The sequence below is a fragment of the Kogia breviceps genome, chromosome 1 (assembly GCF_026419965.1).
Source record: "Kogia breviceps isolate mKogBre1 chromosome 1, mKogBre1 haplotype 1, whole genome shotgun sequence".
Classification (NCBI taxonomy): Eukaryota; Metazoa; Chordata; class Mammalia; order Artiodactyla; family Physeteridae; genus Kogia; species Kogia breviceps.
This window is the reverse complement of record NC_081310.1, coordinates 91,831,668-91,852,366: the sequence shown is the minus strand read 5'-3', so window position 1 is coordinate 91,852,366 and position 20,699 is coordinate 91,831,668. Positions and strand designations below refer to the sequence as shown.

The 20,699-nt window shown below is 44.0% G+C and overlaps 1 protein-coding gene across 6 annotated transcripts in view; it reads right to left on the bottom strand.

Moving 5' to 3' along the window:
- LOC131741133 (carboxyl-terminal PDZ ligand of neuronal nitric oxide synthase protein) overlaps positions 1 to 20,699 on the bottom strand; it is a 307,112-nt gene that overhangs the window by 208,928 nt on the left and 77,485 nt on the right. For all 6 annotated transcript variants that reach the window (XM_067039975.1, XM_067039957.1, XM_067039951.1 and 3 more), the window contains exon 2: positions 17,614 to 17,685. In XM_067039975.1, the coding sequence (XP_066896076.1) occupies positions 17,614 to 17,685 (72 nt within the window). The remainder of the gene's footprint in view (positions 1 to 17,613; positions 17,686 to 20,699) is intronic.

Here is a 20,699-nt window from a genome sequence, read left to right as displayed (position 1 = left end):
CCTCCATGAGGTCAGATGGATGCATGCCACACATATACAGTGGTCCTACCTATATGCTCAAGAGTACTCCTCCCTCCCTCTGGAGACGAGGGCACTGGATTCTTAAAGGAGCAGTCTGAGTGCCCTTTTAATGCAATTAAATGCAGGGGTGTCTGGAAATGGATTTAAATTAAAATAATAAATCAATATGATCTCTTTCAATAAACAATCTGGCTACTGACTCCCCACTGGGCCCTCAACGGGGTGAAGTTGCTCAGTTTAAAGGCAGCCAAACTCTTACTTAAATTAAGTGTCATCCCAGCTAAATGAAGACCAGATGTGTGAGCCAAGAAATCTAATCAGGTTTAAAGAAAGGATTTCTGTAAAAGAGAAAACTGGGGGAGAGGTAGCGTTGACCATTAGACAGAAAGTGCTAAGAAGAAAAGTCAAACCAGGGCTCCAGATCAATAGGGTCACTGGCAAGGAAAGGCAGCGTGCTGCCCTAGAGCCCATCCAAACAGGGCCCTCATCTGGAAGTGGCGCTTAGCATCCTACTAGGCTGTTAGCAACCTGTCACTCTTTCAGAAATCCCAGCCAGGAGAGCCAGACTTTCTATTCTGACCACAAAGTCCCGTGCTTAAAAGACAGCCCAAACCCGGCTCCCCAAGTGAGAGAGAAACTTCAGGTGTAAGCCACATACCAGGTGGACACTACCCAACCCGAAGCAGGCCTGGGTTTGGGAGCTTAAACCTGAACCAAGCCAGACACGATGGTGATCCCTCATGGCCTCAGCCCCTTAAGCCTCCTGTTCAATAAGCAGCTTTTACACCATCCAGAGAAGGCAGAGTTTCTATAGGCTCAGAACCCCTCTTCTATCAAGTATCTTTCACCAGGACCGCCTCTTAGTCTTTCAATGCAGGGAGGGAGGGACAAACCAACCCACGTGCCCTCAAGCCTCAGACAATACACGTGGACTTCTAGGTCTTTGCTCTTTCAAGCAAGCAGGCAGCCTCCCTTGGGGACCCTGCTATCACTCTCTCCTTGAGCAGCCTGACCCTGTTTTATCAGCTGTTTCCACTATACCAACTGATGTCACAAAGCCTAACTGAGGACTGGGGAGGAAGAGCTTGCTTTGGAAGTTCCTACCTGAGCAGACTGGCTCAACCAGCAGCTTCAGAGAAGGGGGGATGGGATGCGACCAGTTTTAACAGGAGAACAAATACAGACAATGTGGACTCTGTGCACGGAGAAGCCCAACAGAGAGGTCAAGGCTGCACTCTGCACTAACACATGTCCAACTAGCAGATAATCTCAACTGAGGTGACTTGGTGGTGACTTATCTGCCTTAGAGAGACAGTATAGCAGTCAAGAGCCTGGGTTCCAGAACTGGAATCCTAGCCATTTACTGACTGTGTGACCTTGGGCAAGTTACTGACACTCCTCTTCATAAAGTAATTGTGACGATTAAGTGGGTCACTATAGGCCAAACGCTTAGAACAGTACCTGTTACACAACAATTAACATTTACTGTAGACTTACTGTCATTGTTAGTTTTGAACTCTACAGTTGATTCTTGTGTGTCTGATGTTTGGGTATCAGTATCACCTAAATGAAATGAAACCACTACCTCCCTGTCCTCTCCTGGTTTTTCCATGAAATGGCTCAAAGAATTGAGGAGCTACCAGTCAAATTTTAAAATATTAAAGACCCATATATACCCAGAACTATTCCAACTGTCTTCTCTTCCAGCTCTTCCTGGGCCAGGATAAACAAAGACCTACCTGGGTCCACAAATGATAAAATGAAGCAGAGGCTGACATGGCTGTGAACAAGGACATGAGATGAGTTCTGTGTCTGCGCTGCTTGGAGAGTGCCCCTTCCAGTGAGGCCCCCTTGCAGAAAGGCTGCAGGTGGCAGGGCTGCACTGGAGGCCTGAGCACACAGCAGAGGCAGGAGCCCCACCTCCCCGAGGAACTGAAGAGAGAAGAGCCTGGGATGCCTTAGGAAGGGCTGAGCTGGCTGGAGGGAACGGAAAGCGGGGATACTGACTTCCCTCAGCCTCACAGCCACCTGGAGCCAGGGGTGATTAAGTTACTCAGGACACAAGTCCATGCTCTCCCTACCATGGCCTCTAAAAAGAGAGAAGCAAAGGCCCGGAGCTCTGGCAACTCAGGACAGAAGCTATGTGAGAAGGAACAGCTCAGAATGACTGTTTTCGGTGGAAATTCAGGGTGTGCACTCCACCTATTTAACAAGCCCTCGGGGGATGAGACTATTAACAGTGGCAAAGGAGAATGCCAAATCTTGTCAAGTTGGTTAGTGGTTAAGGAAACAGGGTAAATTGCTAATATTGCACTAACAAGGGTGATTCCAACTGGGTTGGTTAGACAGAGCTCCTTGTGGAGAAGTGATTTGTCATTCCCACAGCTGATGCACATGGTTAAATGCCTCTCCAGGGAGACAGAAGACTCAGGAACAGCAGCTGCCGCCCGTTATCTCTCACACTGATGCAATGCCAAAGGGCCGGGTGCCTACCGAAAAGGCAGACATGGCAGGTTTTCCACTGAGACCTGGGATGGAGGCACCAGATTCAACCAAGAACAGCAGCGCCAAGTGGGAGATTCTACCAGCAAGGAGCCCTGACCAAGGGGCTTGTGGCACCCTTCTCACTGCCTTCTGGGCCCAAACGCCGCCTATCTGTACACACACTTGGCAATTTACATAGCCTTCTACGTGGTATCTCGTTTAACCCTCATGAAATAGCTATGAGGAAACTGGGCAAAATGACCCTCACTTTACAAAGGGGAAGGCTGAGGTTCGGAGAAGTTAACTTGCTCACGGTGGTGTAACAGAGAAACAAACGGAGGGCTTCTGCATCCAAGTCCAAAACAGCTCAGAAGAAAACATTCCAGCAAATGAGCTAGTGTGGGGACGCCTGGAGAAGGTTTCTCTCCAGTCACACAGGCAGCAGGGATGGAGAGAGAAGATGCTAATATCCCCTGTGTATCTGTTATAGTCCAGACACATGCTAAGCACCTGACATCACTGCCTGTAAGTCCGACAGGGTTGACTTTGTTCCTATTTTACAAAAGAAGAATTAGCATTCACCCCATGGCTCTCACTGATGATTATCATAGTCCCTGCCCTGAAGGAGACACATACATTGTGGTCTAAGTGCAGAGACAGAGGTCTCTAGAGGGGAAGCTTCTAGAAAGGATGAAAGCCCAAACTCGCTCGTGCAGGATATGCAGAAGTTCCGCTGAGTCCTGAGGAGAGAGACTTCGGCCACATTGATAACGGGGAGCTTCCCAGGCAGAGGGAAGAGCAAGAACAGAGGTGGGCCCCAACAGGACACGTGCAGGGTCCTAAGAACAGCAGGACTGTCACTGGGGCCTGATGTGCCAGGCAGAACCCCTCACGCCTTGCTCTAAGTCCAGGCTCCAGCCTGTAGGTGATGACTTGTCACCACATGGTTTTAGCCCGACAACTCCTACAGACGTGCCTTTAGACAGATGAGCCAGGCAGCAGTGTGGAGGAAGGGTAGGAGAGGGACAAGCCTAGGGCACAGCGACAAACCTTTACGAAGAAGGGCTACCGCAATCTCTGTGAAATGACATGGGTCCCCCCAGGGAGGGATGAAGAGGGAGAGACACATTTGAGAAATATTTAGGGGGCAAACTCAGTAACGGTGACTAAGGCTGCTGTCAGAGAAGAGTCTAAGGTGACTCTGAGGTTTCCAGCTTACATTCTTGGATTGATGAGATGACTTTCAATGAGATAAGGAAACATTAACAGAAAAAAATGCAAGGGAGAGGGTTCCAAGCAAAGAGAAGAGACTGTAGAAATGAATTCCGTTTTTGACATATTGAATTTAAGATGCCTTTGGGATAACCAAATGGGGGTGTCACACAGGATGTATGAGTCTCAAAATCTAAAAAGAAGTTTATAAAAAAATCAAATAATGCCCACTGTCTGGCAGTGTTCCCAGACTGGAGAAAGGCACAATCAGGGACACAGATGACGCTGCCTGGACTGATATTTGGTAAAGCAGGGACAGTCAGCATGTTCTTGTAGGATCTCTGACCCAGAAGTAAGCAAACTGATAGTATCAGAACCACGGCAAGACTCAGCTGTACCTCATTCAAGCTCTGGTGTGAAACCTAGATTCCCCACTTACCAGTTCTGTGATCTTGGGCAAGTTATTTAACCTCTCTGTGCCTCAGTTTCCCCATCTATAAGGGGATGATCATCACACCTCTACCTATACTCTGTATAGGTATACCTATAGTATACCTATACCTATACTCTGTGTTAATGATCATCAACACAGAGTCGTGGTGAGGATCAAGTAATATAATACTTGTGAAGCACTTTGCACGTAGCCTGACGTAACACAGCACACGGCACAGTCTATAATCAACTCTGGTCATCATTGATAAGGACAATAAGATAATTAGTTTGAGTAAGTCATTTCACTCTGATGACCCTTATCTGTAATAAAACCGGGATAATACCTGCTTTAACTTTATAACTTTATAAAAAGTTACTGGAGACATTAGGTGACAACAGACATGAAAATGACTTTAACAACTATAAAGTACTACGTAAGTGAAGATTGGGCCTTTCAGCAGGGACCAAAGAGGTTTCCCTCCAGCAGCTCAGGTCCTCAGTATTTGTTGCTGTGGATGTTTTGTTCCATGACTGTGCATCCCTGTCCTATAATACATTGCTTTTGGTCCCAAGAGGAAACAGCCACACACCAAAGCCTGCATAATGTGCTGAGTGCAAAAAGTCACAGCAGAGAATACTATTTAGCCATAAAAAAGGAATGAAATTTTGATTTATGCTACAACATGGGTGGTCCTTGAAAACATCACTCTTAGTGAAATAAGCCAGACAGAGAAGGACAAATATTATCTGAGATTCCACTTATATGAGGACTCTAGAACAGGCAAAAATCAGAAAGACAGCAGAATAGAGGTTACCAGAGGCTGAGAGCAAAGAGGGAGTTACTGTGTTTAATGGGTAGAGAGTTTATGTTGGAGATGATGAAAAGGTTTTAGGTACAGATAGTGGTAATAGGTACAGAACAGTGAATTATTTAATGCCACTGAGCTGTACACTTACAAATGGTTAAAATGATAAATATTATGTATATACTTTTTAAAAATGCACAGAAGTCATCAAAGCAAGGAGTGGATGCTCAGTGCAACCTGTTACTAACGGCAGGAACATGAACAAATAGGTCTCCAGAGACTGGTAGCAGTAATGAACTGAGGTTCTTCATCTCCTCCTGATGTGAAGGATAAATAAACATCACTGGCTTCAAGAAGACCTCCGAGCATTAAGTAGGTCAGCACAAGAAACTGTGGGCTGAGCCAGGCAATATTCAAATGCTCCCATGGAAGCTCAATTATACCATTTCTTATTCTGGAGCATAAAAGGCTGTAATAAACTAAGTCACCATCTTTAAAAGCAAGCATGCGTTAGCTTCTGATAACAACTGATTCTTACTAACTCTTCTCTGCTTACAGAGAATGCATCTAGCAGCTCTGTCCCAGTTTTAAAATCATCCCCAAACTTGTTCACCTCAGGAGCAGAACCAAAGCTCCTCATGCAAAGTGACTTTTCAATCTGGTGCAGATTCAGGGGAAAGATAAATGCATTTTCTCATGTGTGGTCAGACATTCAGTAGGTACTACGTGAACCAGATTCACATGATGTGTGATTCCTAGGTATAGACTCCTGGAAATAATCTACCATTTGCGGTTGAACTCTTGAGTCTCCAGCCACACTGAGCTTCTTGGCTATTCCCTGAAGCTGCAAAGCCCATTTCCGCCCCAGGGCCTTTGCACTTACTGTTCCTTCTGTCTGGGTAGCTGCCTCCAGATATTCACATGGCTGGCTTGCTCACTCTGTATCTCACATTCACACCTCTAGAGATCCAAAGGTCATCATAAACTAGAGGCCTTTTCCAACAATTCACATAAAATAGCTTCCACTCCCTACCTCCTGGCACTGTCTATCCTCATGCCCTGCTTTATTTTTCTGCAATTTAACTGTGATATTATATGTATATTGTCTCCTCCTTTACCTCCATCCCAACCACCAGAATATAAGCTCCATGCAGACAAGGACTTTGTTTTGTAGACTGCTATATCCCCAGAGCCTAAAACAATATTGGCTCATAAAAGGAAGTCAACGCATTTTTTAGTGATTCAATATTTTTATAGATTATACACTATACAAAGTTCTTACACTATTATTGACTATATTCCCTGTGCTGTACATTATATCCCTGTGATTTACTGTAATACATTCCAGTAGTTTGTACCTCTTAATCCCCTTCACCTGTTTCACCCATCCCCCTCCAATCTAGCAACCATTAGTTTTTTCTCTGTGAGTGTTTGTTTTGTTATATGTTTGTTTTGTTTTTTAGATTCCACATATAAGTGAAAGCATACAGCATTTGTCTTTCTCTGATTTATTTCACTTATTTATTTTACTTTACTTCACTCCAGATCCATCCATGCTGTCACAAATGGCAAAATTTCATTCTTTTTTATGGCTGAGTAATATTCTATTGTAATATATATATAAAACACATCTTTAACCATTCATCAGTTGGTGGGCACTTAGGCTGCTTCTGTATCTTGACTATTGTAAATAATGCTCTGAGGATGTGGAGAAAAGGGAACCCTAGTGCACTGTTGGTGGGAATGTATATTGGTACAGCCATTGTGAAAAGAGTATGGAGGTTCCTCACAAAATCAAAAACAGAACTACCATATGATTCATCGATCCCACTCCTGAGTATTTATCCAAAGAAAACAGAAACACTAATTCAAAGAGATATATGCACCCCAATGTTCAATACGTTTTTTTAAATAAGTGGACAAAAAATTAAGTTCTCCTATCAGTACATCATTCTTTATATTGATGAGAATGCCTTGCCCAAGATTACCTTAAAAAGCAATGATTTGTTTCCTTTGGCTGAGAAGACAACTGTCACCATCCCTTTACACCCTGCTCAATCAACATCAAGTGTTTTCTAAAACTTAATAAAGTCTGGGCCCCTTTTTAAGAAAAAAAATTTTGCAAACACTCAGCATTTGAATGAATAAATAATATATGGTATATCCATACTATGGAATATCATTCAGTAATAAAAAGAAATGAAATACTGATATATGCCATAACACAGATTAACCTTGAAAACATTATGTTACGCGAAAGAAGCCAGACATAAAAGGCCACGCACTGTATGACTGCCATTTATATGAAATATCCAGAACAGACAATCCATATAGACAGAAAGTAGACTAGTGGTTGCCTGAGGCTAGGATGGGGGGTATTTGGGGGAGATTGGAAGGTGATGGCTAAGAAGTGCAGTTTCTTTTTGGGGTGATGAAAATATTCTCAAATTGATGATGGTGACGGTTATTCACAACACTATGAATATACTAAAAACCACTGAATTCTATACTTTTAATGGATGAGTTGCATGGTATGTGAATTATGTCTCAATAAAGCTGTTACCAAAAAAAGTGCTGGCAAATCATGTATACCATTTAAATATGTAAGACATAAAACTGGATATAAACTGCTTATACATACAGGTCTTTTATAAATTTATAAATTGAACACAAGTTGTATAACCAATAAATTCAAAGCGAAGATGTTCATGTCAGAGAAGATTTTGTTATTTAACTGAAATTACATCCCTTCTCACAACAGGACTAGATTGTGAGTACCTTACCCAAGTTCTTTGGAGTTCAGCACACACAAAACTGGATGACAGTATTCTGACAACCAGCATAGCACAGGTGCCAACAAATCAGAAGACACTGGAACTAATCAGAACACACACCAGTCACACAAGCCACGAGCAACTCAGAGAGCCACCCTGGGGAGCACGGCCGCATTGCAGCCCTGCCTGCAGCCCTGCACTCCATGTGCAGACTCCATTCTTCTGCCACTTTCTTCTGTTCCCACCACTGCAAAATCTTAATTCCTACAAGGTGTGGTACCATCACTTGTCCTTCACCTTATGAGAATTCATTATAGACATACTGTGAACTTTTTCTTCAGGGCATGACAGTTACAGAAGAACTATCTGGTGCCAACATAAGGAAACAAACACAACTGTAGACAATAAAACAGTTGGCAGCACTCAGGCATAATATGGCCCCTTCCAAGAGTCTGGAATAGGCTTATTTTACTTTGCTATTGGATCAACTGAAAACATAAAAATTTTTAAATTCTTATAAAGAACTCAGACCCTGGAGACTACATCCCTAAATTCCAAGAGAGCCACAGAACCCATTTTGAGAAACACTCATCTACAGACTAAAGGAAAAAAATAATTGGCATGCAAAGCTGATGTCTTTAAAAGCTAACATTTACTGGGTGCTTAAGTGTGTCTGACAACCAACTTGTATGGTTTTCTGACCCCACTGTCCCTGTCCAATACACACTAATTAGAAAGGAGAGAAGGGAACTATTCTTTTTGGTGCACAATCCATGTGCTAGGCACGTCGCTCAGTGCTTTGCATGCACTCACATAAAACTGTAAAATATATCTGCCAAGAAGATACTCCAACTTTAGTGATTAAAGACTGAGGCAGTAAGAAACGTCATACAGCTAGTCAAGTGAAGGCAGAGGATTTGAGCTTAGTTCTTCCTGACCCCGATGCTAGAGCACCTCAGTAAAGGAGTGGAATCTTTCCAATCCTTGCTACAAGCCTAATACTCAATTAATACCACCAACACACTACCCCCCTGCCACCACCATGATGTCCACAAGCTAACCTCCAAAACCTGTGAATATGTTACCTTACATGGCTAAAGGGGCTCCTAGATGTGACTACATTAAGAACCTTGAGATGGGGGAGATCATCCTGCATCATCAGAGGAAGGAGGAAGAGCCAATGTAATGATCAAGGTCCTTATACATGTTAGGGGAAGGCAGCAGAGTTAGACCAGGGGTTGGAGTGATATGATTGCTGACTTTAAAGATGGAAAGGGGCCAAGGACTAAGGAATTCAGGCAGCCTCCTGAAGCCGGAAAAGCAAGGGCACAGATTCTCCCTAGAGCCTCAGAAGGAAAACAGCCCTGCCAACTCCTTGATTTTAGCCTCATTTCAGACTTTTGACCTCCAGAACTGGAGGATAACTGTAAGATAATAAACTTGTGTTGTTTTAAGCCACTATGTTTGTAGTAATTTATTACAGCAGCAATAGGAAATTAATAGGGCCATGCTAGGTCTGTGTTACAATCTAAGCTGTTCAGAGGTAGACCTGCCAACTCTGAATTTGGGAAGAGAAGGAAAACAACTAATGACAAAAGAGCAAATGGTACTGAGGGTAGCCACTTAGGGGGAGAGTTACATAAAGGGATGAAATGATTCCTGGACAAAGCCTCCCAGAAGCAGGTAAAACATAGATTTTGTGGCTGAACGTATGAAGAGGCCATGTGCAGGGGCTTAATGCCTGTGGGGAGGGAAACACAAGTGCAACTGTAAGGCACTCACAACTCCAGTCACTGCTCCATAAAGCCACCAGTACCCCCAGTCCCTGGATCTTCTCCCAAGACCATTTCATTCCTGTTCTCCCAAGACCATCCAGGACCTTTTTATAGTTGTTTGTTTGTTATCATGAGAGAAATTTCTGGAAGAGGTGGCACCACTGGAAGGGAGCTGTAGGAAAGGGGAGAGCTTGGCCATTTCCTGGTCACCTTCCCATTCTGTTCCAGACCATGGATCATACCACTCCTGAGCAGTCCTTCTTGAGAAATCAAGTCACTGTTCAATGGCAAACTCTGATCCCATGCTGGACTACTGTGAAAGCTGTTTGCAAGGTGGCCAAGAATTTACCCAGCCCACAGCCAGAGGAGCCACAATGGGGGACCACACAACTTGGAGTGCATCTGGCTGCACGCACATACCCCTCCAGGTCCAGCTGCATTGCCTCTGTGAGACTACACTACATTTCTACTGCAGGGATCTGTCCCCTGGGTTTTTAACAGCCATAAATCTGGTCTTTAGCCACAAATCTGTCTTCTCTCCAGCCCTGAAGGCCCAGCAAGATGCCTCTCTCCTTCCCCACCTGAGGCTTCCCTTCCAGTAGCTACAACAGGTTCCAAAGGTGAGAGGGTAACAGAACACCAGCTGCCGCTCTGGAGCCCAGCCTGTTGGTTAGGTCTGACCTCACTGCAGCCCTCCTCCTCCCCGGCACTCCCTCAGTAGAACCTTGCTGGGTTTCACTGCTTTATGCTCACATGGTTATCAACTAAGATTAATTTTCTCAGTCACTCAACAAAAGTCTACTCAGCAAAGGCTGGCACCCTGCCAGACACTGGGAATACAGTTGCTACAAGTGCTACGAAAGAGAGAGGTGCAGTGCCACAAGATCATGTGAGAAGACAAAATGACCTAGTGGGGGAAGCCTCCCGAAGGATGTGATGTTTGCACTGAAATCTGGAAAAAGACACTGGCTATTAAAAGGAGCCAGATGGGGCTTCCCTGGTGGCGCAGTGATTGAGAATCCGCCTGCCGATGCAGGGGACACGGGTTCGTGCCCTGGTCCGGGAAGATCCCACATGCCGCGGAGCGGCTGGGCCTGTGAGCCATGGTCGCTGAGCCTGCGCGTCTGGAGCCTGTGCTCCGCAACGGGAGAGGCCACAACAGTGAGAGGCCCGCATACCACAAAACAAACAAACAAAAAAATAAAAGGAGCCAGATGAAGCAGCTCAGTATCTCTCAGGGTATTTACCTGCATTTATGAAATGCTTTGAAACCCAGAGGAATGTATAAAAATGATGCCGATGAATATAAATTGTCCTTTTTGGTTTAAAAAGTATTTTTTCATGCATTATCCCAGACTCAACAATAGCATCAGAGAGAATAAGTATCATCCTTTCCCCTTTATAAACAAGGAAACTGAAATTAATGGCAGTCAGATACCTCACCAAGGTTACACATCAAGTCAAGGGGACTCGAGTCCAACTCTCATTCTTCACTGAGAGCTCTTTTGACTACACAGCTTTCTGAGGAAGCTAAAAAGTGCAATGGGGGGGAATGGTATTAATATTTGTGAACAATGGACTTGAAAATCATACCAAATATCTGGCTGCCAAACTCACCTATTCACACAGCAGGCCCAATGGTGCAAAGCCAGTAGCCTGATTTCAGTATTACTGGCCACCCTTCAACTTTCAACCAGTTAACTTCCAAGCAAGCAACCCCAGTGTGTCAGACCAACCGTGGGCTCATGCAGAACTTCTATGAACTTTGTGAATTATTCTAAGCTGTGCAGCTTAAAAAAAAAAAAAAATCGTATCCCCTCTTATTTTCTTCATCCAGCTAGCATCTTCTCAGACCTTTGGATTCTTGGTAGACAAAGAGCAGGATAATCATCCAGTGCTTCTGGGGAATATGTCTTAAGCTTCCTTCCTGCCTGGGTCATCATAGGGATCAGAGGAGAACAAGTGGATCAACTCAATACAAGGCAGCTAGTATGGAGTGGGGGAAGTATGTGATCTGGAATTAAGAGGGCCTGCTGATTTTGTCTGGCCTCCACCACTTAGCTTATCCTATTTGGTGGACAATAAACAAGGCAGATGTGGTAGGTGGAATGAGGGGCCTCCAAAGGTGTCCATGTCCTAACACCTGGAACCTGTGACTATGTTACCTTAGATAGCAAAAGGACTTTGAAGATGTGATTTAAGAATTGAGAGATAGGAAGATTATCCTGGATTATCCATATGTGCCCAGTGTAATCACAAGTGTCTTTATAAGAGGGAGGCAAGAGGGTCAAAGTCAAAGAAGCAGACGTGGTGATAGAGAGTTCAGAGTGATGAGGCCACAAGCCAAGGAACACAGGCAGCCTCTAGAAGCTGGAAGAGGCAAGGAACAGATTCTCCCCTAGGGCCTCTAGAAGGAACACAGCCTTGCTGACCCATTTTTATTTTAGCCCCCTAAGACTCATTTCAAACTTCTGACCTCTAGAACTATAAGATAATAAACCTACATTGTTTTAAACCAGTAAGACTGTGGTACGTGTTTCAGTAGCAACAGTAAACTAATACAGAAAATAAGAGAAACTGAAGATTTCTTAAGAGTAAGACAAACAAGGGAACAGACCAGGGTCTTCGTGTGTCAAGGGGACTAGCTAAAGGTACCTCTTTCAACCTTGGGGAAAGTGGCAAATCCTGAATAAGAAAACAAACAAAAAAAGAGCAGATCCAAAAACTATTGCTACCCACAGCTGCAGTTCATTCCAACTCAGTTTGATGGTCAGGGCTTCCCAAAATTCATCCTAACTCCCAACTAATCAATGGAAGTTCCTAGAAGCTGTCCAAAGAAAACAAGGAAGCAAAAAATGTGCAGTGAATTTCCACTGGCCTTACTCTGCAGCAGTGCTGGGCTGGGCATCAGAAGATCTGGGTCTTCCTCCTGTGTGACCCTGGGCCTCTACAATCTGAGGGATAAACTGCAATTACAGTCACTTCAAACAATGAATGATCTGCTACGATTCTGTGTTTGAAGTACACAAAAGACTGAGTTTAAACAAGTACATTTTATTGGGGGAAAGCCCTCATTCATTCAGGAAACACTACTGTGTGTGTAGTAATGGTCAGGCACTAAGTTAGGCAGTTGAGGTTCAAAGACAGTATGATGTGACGAGGTCACCTCCCTCCAGGGGCTGCAAGTCCTCCCTGAGCCACAATATCCTCATCTCAGGGGTCACCTGGCTGCAGTATCTACTGATTATTGACTCCATCCCTCTATAACCCACAGGTCTTCCCTGTCTCCCCCAAATTGGGTTACATCTCCCAGTTACACACTTTCTTAGCTTCTTACCTGTTTTCTAATAATATATATAATTATTCATGTGCCTGGCTTGTCCATTACTGAATATAAGCACCCAAAAGAATACTGAAACATTAGCCCAGGACAGAGTGTTCCATAAATATCTAATGAGTGAATAAATGAATGAGCGCACATGCATTATGCTGGCTGCCATGGCTGGAGAGCCTGGTGTCCCCTTCCTTCCTCCATGCCCCGTCTTCCCGCCTCTCATCAAACAGAGGTAACAAATAGGAACACTCCAGGCTAATCAAATGAAATAATGTATGTGAAAGTATGTTTAAAGTTGTAAATCTACGAGTTATAAATATATATGAATGATAACTAGCAGCCACAGGGCAAAAGGAAACACTAAACACCCCTCCCCAGCTGAGCAGGGCTGGCCCTCCTGCTCCTCCCTTCTTCCTCCCCCATCTATCTCCCAGGTCTCAGGTTCTCACCTGCATGGTCTCCACTCTAAGCAGCCTCCAAACACACTGCCCTGGAAACATGCCACGCTAGCACCAGAGCCTGACCAACAGCTGTGCATCCAAGCAAAGGGACACTGCGTGACCAGGGCAGGGCATGGCAGGGCCAGAAGTGGTTCTACTTGGAGTGTTAGAGAAACAGAAGGTGAAAGTGCTAAATTAAGGAGAGGCCTTCTAAGAAGTGCTGATGGGGCTTCCCTGGTGGCACAGTGGTTGAGAGTCTGCCTGCCGATGCAGGGGACGGGTTCATGCCCCGGTCCGGGAAGATCCCACATGCCGCGGAGCAGCTGGGCCCGTGAGCCATGGCCGCTGAGTCTGCGCGTCCAGAGCCCGTGCTCCACAACCAGAGAGGCCGCAACAGTGAGAGGCCCGTGTACCACAAAAAAAAAAAAAAAAGAAGAAGTGCTGATGAATTCATCCACTTATGTGCCAACTCATACTATGCCAACTGTGCTAATGCTGCACTTACAACCATTCACAGCCCCAGATCTAGTCCTTAGAAGTACAGTATAAGGAACTCCCACACCCTGGCATTGGGTAGTTCAGGCAGGAGCCCCCTGTGACAGCAAGTAACCTGGCAATCCATTGTGAACCCATGTCCTGCTCCCTGAGACTACCCAGAAACACTCCAAGTGCTGAGTGATTCCCACCCCAACAAATCCTTACCAGAAAAAGACAATTCATCTATTTAAAGAAAATTCATCTATTCATCTATTTAAATTCATGTGTACCAAGAAGGTACACGTTACTGAGAAGAAAAAAAAAAAATCTTGGAACCCTTTTATACTGTTGCAGGAATTTTAAATGGTGCAACCGTTATGGAACACAGTACAGAGGTTCCCCAAAGAATTTTTAAAAAGAACTACCATATAATCCAGCAATCTCACTTCTGAGTATACATCCACAGGAATTCAAAACAGGATTTAAAGAGATAGATGCATATCTCTTTGAGATCCTGTTTTGTTCAGGAGCATTATTCACATGCTCCTGCGAATAATGTTCACTGCAGCATTATTCACAGTAGCCAAAAGGTAGAAGAAACCCAACGGTACAGCAGATAAATGGATAAAGAAAATGTGTTACATACATTCAACTGAATACTATGCAGCCTTAAAAAAGGATGGAAATCCTGTTACGTGCTACAATATGGATGAACCTCGAGGACATTATGCTAAGTGAAATAAGCCAGTCACAGAATGGCAAAGTACGATTCCATATATATGAGGTATCTGAGTAGTCAAAAGCATAGAAAGAGAAAATGTAAAGGTGGTGGCCAAGAGCTGGTGGGGGTGGGGAAGGAAGAAGAATTAGTGTTCAATGGGTATAGAGTTTCAGTTTTGCAAGATAAAATTTTAGAGTGATCTGTTACACAACAGTGTAAATATACTTAACATTATTGAATTATACACTTTTAAACAGTTAAATATGTGATGTGTTTTTAACCACCATAAAAAAAAAAAATCTTTGAAAGCACATGAGAAAAGAAAAAGATGCCGAAGACAGATAAATTTTAAAAGAAAATCTATATGGCGAGGGAACCAATGAGAAATGGGGAAAAGAGAGAGGAAAAACACCAGTCAAATCAACTGTCCATATATTTAGCTCAGAGTCAACACTGCAGGTGTGGCAGTGGGGCAGGAACAGGAATCCATACAGCTGCTGGAACCCCAACTCAGAAGATGCATCTGGCCAACCTCAGGCCAATCCCTTCACTCCAGGTGCTTCCCTCTCTGTGAAATAGAGACAACCTGCACTGTCCTGTGCAGAGCTCCAGAGAGGATCAGGGAGACTGGCATCTAAAGGGCCTGGCGAGGCACTACCCATGTCACAGACGTAAGGTATCATGATCCTTATAGTAACCGCTTCTCTCTGAGGACGAGATACTGCTCAGGGCCAAGCTGGAGACCTGCAACTTGTGAATCCGCAAGAGCATCCAGGAACCAAACTCCGCAGTGTCCTGCCCAACTTTAGCCTGGCACCATTCAACACAAAAGGACAGAGTCAGGCACAGTCTTTTACACAGAAATCACATGTCCTAGTTCTCGACATCTGTAATTACAGGCAAGACAGCTTTTGAAAGGGAGAGAAGAAAAGAAAATAGCAGCCTGGACCTAGCAGTGAATTGGGGGGTTCAGGGTAAAACACACACCCAGAGTTCTTATTGGTGGTCAGACTAAACAAGTGACTGGACAGCCAGACCAAAGAGCTTTCTGGCCAATTCATTTCTCCCTCTAATTTAATGAGCTGCTCATTAAGCACCAGAAGCAGGTCACAGGGAACGGAGCTACTGGCACATGGCCAGTTGGGCTGACAGGTGATGAGGGAAGAGGAGACAGGGGCCACACTGCAGCCCCAAAGGCCTCCAGATCCTGTGCATGGCCAGTCCCACCACACACCCTGACCCTCCACTGCTTCGAGGGGATGTTTTCCTGTACCTCTGTTCCTTCTACAAAGTTGTATTTCTGCCACTGACTCCCTCACTGGGGAAGCTCCATGTCCCTATCTTTTGGTTCTCCAGCTGGGATCATCACCCAAATTAGGGAGCAACACAGTCCTGGGCATGAATCCCAGCTCCAACTATTGACACCAGATTGATCTAGAATTAATTATCTAATGCCCCAGGCTTCCATTTCCTCATCTACAAAATTTAATAATAATACCCTCACCTCATCTAGAGTAGCTACAAAAAATAACATTATTTCCGTATTAAAAGGCCTAATAAAGCACCTATCACATAGTAAGTACTGAATGGTAGCTACTATTATTGATAGCTACTATTATTAATATTTATTACTCGAATAATGATAGTGATATTAGCAACAGCATATGCTCTGTCTCTTAGTCAAATATGAAGAAAAGAAGGACTTTATTTTGTTGAAACCCCAAGGTCACAACCATGATGAGAGCAGTAACCTATCCTTACAAGAGCAACACCCCAGATATGCTCAGCTGAGGCCTTGGTGCTTTCTACCTGAGCAGGAAGGTGAAGGAAGAGGAAGAGGCCTGGGGATACTGAATGACAGGCCTGAAGCCAAAGGTGTGATGCATTTTGCATGTTCTCAGGAAACCAACTGGAGAACTGCATTCAGGCCACATGCCCACCACTTCTAGTCCTCTATGACTCTCTGAGCCTCAGTTTAATCTAGAAAATGAAGGAAACGTGACCCCTACTTCACAGCTTATTATGAACATTAAATGAACTCATGTGAAAGTGACTCATTTCTATGTCTATGAAAAACAGTATTGCTGTATTTAATAGTAGTTTCAACAAATTCAACTTAATAATAAAAAATGCTGAAGGACTGGGAGGGCCAAAGCAGTGAAAAAATTATTTTAGTGGGCTGATGAACTGCCTAGAGAAATAGAAGCAAACACACTAATTTTCTTCCCAAAATTGCTGTCATTGAATTGAGGTCTCTGTTGCTCAGATGAATTGACTGAAAGTAAAACTGGCAAAAAGCAAAATGAAGCTCCCAACATCTATATGCTTTCCACTGAGGTGAGTAGATTCTTCTAGAAGACAAAGAGCCCCAACCAGGCTGCATTCAGGATGACCAATCCAGCCACCTCCGACTCCGATTCTCTCCAAAAAGTCATTACAATTTGTTTGACCAATCCCAACCCTACCTTCGAAACACACAAATCTAACTTCCTCTGTTTCATGACAGAGCACATGGGAAAATTCCTTCACAGTGATCAGAAGACAACTTAATTTTTATTCCATCTCTGCTCCGTGTACCACAGACTCCGAAGGCAACAGGTTGGAAAGTTGAGCAAACTCTATTCTAGAGTACGAGAAATGGCAGAAGAGAACCCACACACATGTCCAGAGTCTAAAGCAACCAACCAAGGAAATTCTGTTGAAATCCCACATTTGTTCTTAAAAATTTAAGTAGATCCTCTTTATGCACCACAAGAAAGCTCTGCTTTTTAAATGCTTTAAGCCAATTATCAGCTAATTACTAATACTAAACCTTTTCACTAAAATCTTTGAATAAAAAAGATACTTCACCAGTCTCTCTCATTCCCTGGCAGAACCCACACAACCTCAAGGGTAATGTGTCTCAGTCTGAGAAGCAGCAGGTTACAAGAGAGAGAGGGTGGTAGCCCTCCAGCCATCATATATCCATTTTACCTTGGTCTTTAATCAAGATCAACCACCTAACTCAGAACAGCTCCCCCGGACCGTACAGGGGTCTTGCAAAGAGTGCAGCCATCCATTTTGGTACCTCCAGTACTTTCTAAAAGGGCGGACGCTTAGAGTTCCAGCTCCACACAGCCCTACCTCCAGCCACTCACCCGGATCCGACGCATGGCAGCCACAATCTCCACTCTGCTGTTGGGCCTCGGCACGTCCAGGCTTCCGACATACTGTGGGGAAAGAAGCAAACACTCACTGAGAAGAGGGATGGCAGATGTCCGTAATCACAGAATGTTAGGGCTGGAAGGACCTTTGGAAGTCATCAAGTTCATCTTCCCATTTTACAGATGAGGAAATTAAGAGCAAAAGGGATATCTTGAGACTATTTCTAACTTTATAAAAAGCAAAACAAGAAACTGCTTCCTTTTCATCTCGTTCTTAATCAGCGATGCAGCCAAGGACTGTGTTTAAACAAGCAGCCTTCTGAAACAGAAAGAATTGGGTATGAAGAATCTCCCACCACTATCTCTGTGGCAAGCTACTTCGCCTTTGTCTCAATTTCCTCATCTGTAAAATGGAATTTCAGTAAAGATAAAATGAGCTAAGGTATAAATCTCTTACACAAATCTGGTCTGCATGCATTAAAGCCGTCCAAAAGAATAAAAAAGATGAATATCTACTTTTTTAATTAATGGAACTTCATTGAGTTAGCCCTGGATGTTATAGAGACCTCACACATTTGAGTAATTTCCTAAATGGAGAAAAAGAATGGACTAGTTATGTATTAAAAAATTTAACTTGATTAAACTTTTAAGTTAATTTTAAAACCAAATGACATACAGGTTGTCTAATACTGTATATAATTTCTTGCTGTACACTATTCAAATAATGCAGATATATGCAGAGCAAAAGAATAAAGTCCCCCACTGTCAACAGTCTGATGTACATCTCTTTTTGTATATTAATGGACATATATATATATATATTCATAGACACGCAGAGGAATTTCTTTTATGTAAAAAGATTCATACTACCCACGTTGGTTTTTTAACTTTAAATATAACTTGGACATCTTTCTCCACCAATGCATACAGGTCTATCACATTACATGTGATGACTCCCCTGATGACTTATGGACACTTACCCTAGGGCACTATTACAAAATTGCTCCCACAAACCTCCTTATCTACACACCTTTGAGCTCATCCAAGTAGCCCTTTAGGCTGGATTCCTACAAGTGGGATTGCTGGATCAAAATTATAGATTATTTCTAGATATCATTACTTAGCAGGATGAAACAAGAAAAGAGGACAACCCAACATTTATTAAGCACCATCCCATTCCACACTGACCCACTGGAATTTGTCTTTCCTTTTTACACACACATATAAAACAGCCCAGAGGATATCCTAGAAATTAACAGCTCCAGGATAATTTAAAAGTCTATGCAACCAAAGATTGCATTGATAGGAGATAAGAGCAGGACAGTCATTTCTACAGAAAACATATTTCCTGTGGTTATGGGAATAAAAGGTTCTTCCTAAAATTTGGAGTTAAGGCTGGCCCCAGTGAGGAGGGTTTCAAAAACTAAAGACTGGGAAAGGATTTCCCTAGTACTGATCCACAGTTTGTGCTAACACACTGAAGATCAAGATTCCGAGCAGCCTGTAGGAAGTCTGCGCCCCAGATGGACAGCCTCACCACAGCAGGTAAACAAAGCCCCCTCGATCTAAGGATCTAAGCGTACTGTCAGCTTTAACCATGGCTGGTGTCTCTGCCCTCTGAGCTCTGCTGGGGCCCCACCGTTTGTCAGCATGTCAGTGACCCACATAGCCAGGAATGACGTGAGGCCGGGTTTGTGATTGCCCAACTTCAAAGCACCCCCCCGCCCCGCCGGGAGCAGTTTCCGTGCTCCCTCTCCTGAACGCTGCACGCCTGATGGCTCTTGCCCTGAACTCTGAGCAGTCAGGGCTGACTTGGCAATCAGACCTTCAGGGCTTCTGTTCCCTCTGGCATCACATGAGAGCCTGGATCTCAAGACCGAGCAAGGTCACCCATTACAGGTAAACCTGGAGGACTGAATGGTTCTCCCACACTGATCCCTGCAACCCCAGGAAAGGGCCTGCTACCCAGTGAGGTCCACAACTGGGCCTGACTGCAGATGCCCAGATGGGTCCCATCCCCATCCCTTCTCAAGAAGGGGCACCACTGGACTGAGAATCCCAAAGCATTTGGGGTACAGTGAGGATGCAAGCAACACAGACAGAATGGAGAGGCAGCTTTCTAGCTCTGGACAAGGTTTCCTAACAAGGGAGTAGCATCCTGCATGTGAAGGCACTCACGTGAGGACACCCAACATCTTCATGCTATTAGTGCCTCCTTCACGCCATCAGCCAACCTGGTACATGTGCACGCACACACCACACACCTTCACACACACACATCATGCACACATGTTCACACACCTCATGGGCCACATGCATACACGAATGATCACCTCACACACACACTCACCTCACACACCCCACACAAAGCATGCACACGGTCATCCCACACTCACTAACACATCCCACTTGTATTCACACCACACGCTCACTCATCCTCCTTCCCAGTCATGTGAAGAAAATCACAAATCTGCCTTTCTGAGGAGAGTCTGGAGCAGATAACCCATCTCTACCATAGCTGCACCTTACAGTTATTCAAGGAGATTAAAAGGAAACACAAAGCAGGGATCAAAAGCCAAATATCCACACTAATCATGAACCAAAAAAAAGCGACAATTTCAGGGAAGCAGGGGAGGGGGTCAGAAATCCCACTCCTCAGGGCAAAACCAGAGAGTACAATAAGTGATTACTGCCGTTATGTACATGTATAACAACAACAACAAAAAAACACAAAAAAGTATCTCGATACCTAAACATTACCACCTCCACAACTAACTTCAGTCCATTCTGAGGCTCCATTTCAGGCACAGTGTAAGGCACAGTTGTAGACCAGATCCACCTGAAAGGTGGTTCGTACAACCACTCAAGTTTAAAAATATCAGGGCCTGCTTCCTTTTCATTACCACCTAGAAAGAAAAAAAGAAACTAGAAGGAAGATGCAACTTGTACTAAGTAATAAACATGAGATTTATCCAAGTCAGTATTTATTTATTTATTTATTTGTTTTAATTTTGGCTGCGTTGGGTCTTCATTGCTGTGCATGGGCTTTCTCTAGTTGTAGCAAGCAGGGGCTACTCTTC